This window comes from Ixodes scapularis, unplaced genomic scaffold (genome assembly GCF_016920785.2).
Source record: "Ixodes scapularis isolate PalLabHiFi unplaced genomic scaffold, ASM1692078v2 ptg000020l_1___fragment_1__unscaffolded, whole genome shotgun sequence".
Classification (NCBI taxonomy): Eukaryota; Metazoa; Arthropoda; class Arachnida; order Ixodida; family Ixodidae; genus Ixodes; species Ixodes scapularis.
Window position 1 is genome coordinate 397,675 of NW_024609889.1, and position 6,000 is coordinate 403,674.

Here is a 6,000-nt window from a genome sequence, read left to right on the forward strand (position 1 = left end):
AGTCTGATAATAGCGATGGTTATAATCCCATCTAATGTCCGCCGAGCGATATAAACACGCCGTGAAAACCGCATTCATAGGACGTTCCTTCTTTATTTAAAAATTTGATGCAGCAAAAAAAACAAAAAAAACAGCCTTTTTACAATACCAAATAGTTTATTGAGTTGTGTAGTTTTCGTACGAAACTAGAGTAATTTATAAAATGGCTTCATCGAACTGTGTTGTTCCCGCATCCCCAAGAATCACTGCAATCTTGTCTCCGACATGCGTAATGTTATATTTATAGTACGCAATACCTAACAGGTATTACAGCCTCCTAAGTATAGGGTGGTTCAAGTCACCAGGCTCGCTCTAAAATGGGCCGTAAAAATCGACGCCTGCACGTAGCCATGTAAAGTTTTCGTCAAAGGTGTAATTCACAGGTCGGCTTTTTTTTTTTTTTGAAAAATTACAAGGCGTAGCTTTCTTTTTGTAAAAAATAAGTCCAAGGAACTTGCCAGGGTCTACGGCGGGTAGCAACGCAGACGACAGGGGTCCAGTAGCGGGGTGTGTTTGGCGTTCGTATTCATAGATGGCGCTACCTCCTTATCGCGACGGCTCGCGACCACCTTTTGTTATTAAAATGAATATAATCCGTTTGAAATTAACCTTCGGTTAAAAAATAAATGCAAACAATAAAAGCAAAACTTAAAGTAAAAAAAAAAAAACGCGTCTGCATAACGCCGGCGCTTTTGCTACCAACGGATTTCGTCTGCGTGTCGTCTGCTATCTTTCGCTGGTCGGCTGCACCTTCAGACGCTGCTCCTGTCGCCATCTATCAATACGAACGCCAAACACACCCCGCTACTGGACTTGGTTGTCTGGGTCGCCGCCCGCCGTAGACCCTGGCAAGTTTCTTGGCCCTATTTTTTACAGAAAGAGAACTACGCTTCGTAATTTTACAAGAAAACACCGACCTGTGGATTACACCTTTGGCGAAAAGTTTAGATGGCTACGTGCAGGTGTCGATTTTTACGGTCCATTTTAGATCGAGCCTATTGACTTGAACCACCCTATATAATACAAATAATCATTATTATTATTATTATTAATATTAGTATTATTTTTTGCACGAACACACAAAACCAGATACAGACATGGGTACATCAAAGACATCTGCTTGTATGATGAAGAGAACATTGATGAAGATGCTGCTCTTAAAAAATCAAACAGAAAATTTTTTTTTTTCTCCAAGCACAACCATATCTGGGTCTTCCCTTTGGTGCGCAAATGTAATAACAATTCTCACCAAACAGAAATCATATAAAAATTCGAATAGCACGCACAAAAAAAGATTGTTCTGCTTCGTACGAAACACGACATACTTGCTATTGTACACATCAGCTCGTTTCGGAAAAGTGCCTGATCACTTAATGTGTCTATGCGAGATGATGCAATCCCATTAAATGCGATCTGTTCACGTGACATTGGCGAGGCTTTACAGATAGAACGAACGTAAAATTCGGTAAAATATTTAGTAACGCGTGAAGGGACATGGAAACCGATACAGCTCTAAAGTAGGTCCCAATCAAACGCACCATTAGCGCTGTGCAAACAAACGAAAAAATATCACGATTGAGTTTTTTTATTCTACAAAAGGCGAATTAAAACTATTCGGAAGAAAATCATAACTACAATGAAAACGACGCTAGAAGTGTCCGTCGCACACAAGACGTATCAATCGCTTTTGCACAGATTCAATGCTCGATGACTGCGTAGCTGTTAGCGAGTTCCAAATCATTGAAGCGAATAGAAGCGTCGATCGAACTGAGGAAGCGGTGTCTCTGAATTATTAAGTCAGGCGAGATATTTAACTGAGCATTTTCACTGCTCTGCTAACAATAAATGGCAGGTGAGCATTGAACAATAGCGCGCTTTCAACGTTCACGCGAGATCCTTTCAAGCAATCACACGTTTGGTCTAGCGCACATCAGCTCGGAGCACGTGGAGCGAAAGCTCGCGCTGCAGAACCCAGGGATCCTGGGTTCGAGCCCCACCCCTGCCCGTTTCGATCTGGAGGAGCATCGTACCGGCGTGCGGTCGTGTATCACTACTGCGTGGTGCACGTTAAAGACCCCAGGCTAGCGGCTGTACCGCACTGGCTAAATTTCTCATCTACAGCTGGGAGACTCGTCGCCCCTGTGAGGCAGACCAAGTTCTAGGCTGTATAAACACACACACAACCCAATTTTTTTCAATCACACGTTCGATTGGCACTCCTTCCAAAGTATAATCAATGCCGGGGCGACGATTGAGTAGTTATTTCGCCTCAGTGCGACCTTTCCGCCTTTGATAACGCTTCGTCGCAGGCGCAGCCGAAGCCATACGGAATGCAACGAGTGCGTCCTGGAGGCATTTTTACCCTGTAAAAAAAAATTAAAAAAAAACTGTTGTTCTGAACCTGTTACCAGGCTGCAGCTATAGTGACAGGAAACTTGTGTACAATCAGAAACATTCCAGCCCAATATTCTTGCACGGCAGCTTTAACTCAGGTAAATTGTATGGCCTGGTTTTAAAGTCTAGAGCGTCACGAAAATGTATCACGACATTATATTTACACGGGCTTACGGAGATCACGTGGTTTGAGCGACTGTTACGTGTTCATGTGAAGTGACTTAAACGCCGCACGTCACATTAGGCAGTCACGTGCCAACGTGACGTTGACAACGGTACTAGATCAATTAGCTCAGTTGTGGAACTCTCGCAGAGGTGGTTATAGGCCCCTTTCCCCCTCTAGTCCGACTCTCGTTGTTTGAAGCGCAATCTAGAATTTAAGTTAAACATAAAATAACGCAAAAAAGAGGGATACAAAGTAAACAAGACAAGCCCTAACTTTAAGCCATTTTTACCCTGTAAAAATAGTTGAAAGTTAGCGCTCGTCCCGTTTACTTTGTGTCCCTGTCTTCTTTTTTTCTCTATTTTATATGTTTAACTAAGATGAACCAACTATCCCAACAACATACCTTAATAGATTATCTATAATCTCGTTTCAAGACATCTGTATTCCATAGAAAAAAATGCAGTTGCCGTAGCAGCCGTACCCGAAACGGTGACGCGTGGAACGACGGTATAGGCGGCCGTGGGGGAAGATGGGGAGTACCGCACCTGGAAGCAGCGTTCACGGGCAGTTCCGTAACTGAATTGATATAGGAACGGTGGACATGACGTAAAGTCACGTGACATAGTTTCACGTGGCGCCACTGTTACGTTATCGCGTTGAGTGATGTCACGGCTTTAGGTGACGCCGTGACGTCACGTGGCAACGAAATTGGCGTCACGCGAGTATACGTCGCGTGACCGAGCGTCCGCTAAACATAGCGGAAAATATTATATGTCGCTTTGTAACATCCGCTGTGTCAGCATTCTGCGAATTCTAACTGGATACGTAAGATCGAGGTGGTTACATTTCTTAATCGGCGCCGTATTTTGCGGACTATGCAACGCTCGAGTCTTGCACAGTGGGATTCGTTTTGTCTAGATCCTTCATTATGACGATACAGAGTTCGTGAAAAGGGTGTGTTAATAAATATTGATTAATGAAACGAGCTTTCTTGAGAGCTAATAAGGCACATTCGTCAAGGTGCGCTGTGTGCGATAAATTTTTACGCACGAACTTGGCATCAGGTAAGGACTATTATGCAGCGCCTTGGTGCATAGCCCTTACCTTACTAGGACCATGCACCACATACGAACTATTCATAGGAACAAAACAAAATTTTGAAAATATTTTTTCAATCAAAAACAATTTAGCATTTGAGTGAAAGGTTTTAACGTTATAATTATTATCCGGGCAATTATTCGCACCGATAATGTAAAAGCGAGAGAAAGCAAGAAATTGCATAATTTATCTTGATCCGACGGATAAAGTCGGTATGCACAGAATACGTTTCAGTGGTAACCTTTGAAGCTTGTGGCAATCTGTGCAGTTCTTTCTTTTTGTTGTGGTTGATTGTACGAATAGTATCTGAGGGAGAGAATGAGGTGAGACCACCAAGTTCTGGTTGGAACGATTAGTGGGTAGGCAGACGCAAAGCTAGCTGTCTCTGAATCCACTCAGTGGTTGAACGCGTTTAAACACCAAACGCCGGCTTTCGCGTTGGTCACTGCCCCTCAATGCGCGTTTAGACTTGCTATTTAAAATTCTTATTTGTATGAGAAATTTCTCGTGTCCAATAAACACATATGAATCAAACCAGATGTATAAGAACATATAAGAGCCATAAAAGAACCATATAAGAACTATATAAGATACATAAGAACATACAAGCACCATATAAGAAACTTCTGTGAAGTTTTTTTATAAGTTCCTTATCTGGTTCTTATATAGCTTATGTAGTTCCTATAAGTTTCTTATCTGGTTCTTATATAGCTCATGTAGTTCCTGTATAGTTCTTATGTAGTTCTTATATGGTTGTTATATGTTCTTATATATCTTGAATGATTCATATCTGTTTATTGGACACGAGAAATTTCTCATACAACTGACTTTTTTCACTAGGGCTTGTGGATTTGCGGGCGAATCTCCGTAGGCGAAAGTGGATCTGGAAACCGGGTGTAGAAATCCAGTCGTCGCTGGCAGAAAATCTGGATCAGTCCGGGACCCGTATATACCCAGATTTCCCGCCAGTGACAAGCGCATTTCCCCACCCTGCTCAAAAACCCACCTTCCGCCTGCGCAGATCCGCGTGCGCGGATTTGCCCCCGAATCCGCAGGTGTAACGCGCCATTAGTCGCCAACACTTCACCTCTGCCCCTTTGGCGCACTGGTAGAGTTTCGGGCTCAAAACCTTGGGGTCGTGGGTTTGATTTCCGTCGGGGCTCTTGCAGAATTTTGTTACTTCTTTCGAATTTCTTACTCTTTCGCCTCAATAACGTGTTCCTTTGTACTGGTTGTCCTCTGGAGCACGTGCTACAAATGTTTTTTTGGGGGTTTTCGTCGCGTTCCGGTCACACTTTTCTCGGGCATCCCGGCACTTAAATCCTTTGCGTTAATACACTTCTTCAACCGAATTAAGACCATCCGGACCGCGGGTGCAGACTCTATTGCGAAACCAGAAAAATATATGAATTTCCTCACGGCGTTTGGGGTTTCGTCCAGGTTCCTCGGCGCGTCGGAGCCTGCGTCGACATGGGGGCCTCGGAGATCCCCGCCGCAAGTCGGCTGGGTGGACGTGGCTTCTCAACGTCCTCCGCCTCGTCTGGACTGCGATCTCGCCCAGGGGATCGAGCGGACCACCAGGTCCCTGAACGCCTCTTTCGGTCGGGTCTCCTCCGTCCGGTTCGCCGTGAGTAACAGTCACATTTCTCGTGCGGTTGCCTCTACATGTTTCTAAACGTGAGCGAAAAAAAAAAAGTTTCTTCGGAATCCTTTAAGGGCGTTCTAAATGGCTCCTCTTTCGGCGGGGAAATATGAACGGTACTGAAAGGCGAATTGCGAAGGTTTCGCCCGTGTATAAAGCCTTGGCGTGACGTCATGATGCCAAGTCACATATAGGTGTCACGTACCGTCACGATGTGGGCTCGTTGGGATTGTAGCGTAGGCTGCGATCGTGCTTGTGAAGTGCGGACGGGAACTTAGAGCGTGGCAGATAATTAAGCCCTTCGCTCGTAGTGCATAAAACAGCGTTCGTTGCAGACAGGAGGGCGGAATTAGCCGCCACCACGCCTCGAGGATCTTCGACAAATGTTTCTTCATGCACAGGATGTCTCCAGACAGTTTTTGTATGACCAATGGCAGTAAGAAGCACGCCTCTCAGCAGACTGTATGATGTATCAGTCACAGCGCTCATACGATAGACGCGCTGCAGGCAGGGTGACATAATTGTACGCGGACACGTCTCACGCGTATTCGAAGCATGTTGACTTCATGCGCATGTACAAACGCGTCTGCAGGCAGTTTCTGTACGACCTACGCGACGGGACCGTCCTACAAGTTCCGGGTTTAGTGTCTTTGTATCGAAA

The 6,000-nt window shown here is 44.7% G+C and overlaps 1 protein-coding gene across 1 annotated transcript in view; it reads left to right on the forward strand.

Annotated features, from left to right (window-relative positions):
* LOC120843884 overlaps window positions 1-5,319 on the forward strand; it is a 146,720-nt gene extending 141,401 nt beyond the window's left edge. Inside the window, exon 10 of the mRNA XM_040215355.2 lies at window positions 5,138-5,319. Within this exon, the coding sequence (XP_040071289.2) occupies window positions 5,138-5,286 (149 nt within the window). The 3' untranslated portion in view covers window positions 5,287-5,319. The remainder of the gene's footprint in view (window positions 1-5,137) is intronic.
* Window positions 5,320-6,000: the final 681 nt, after the last annotated feature.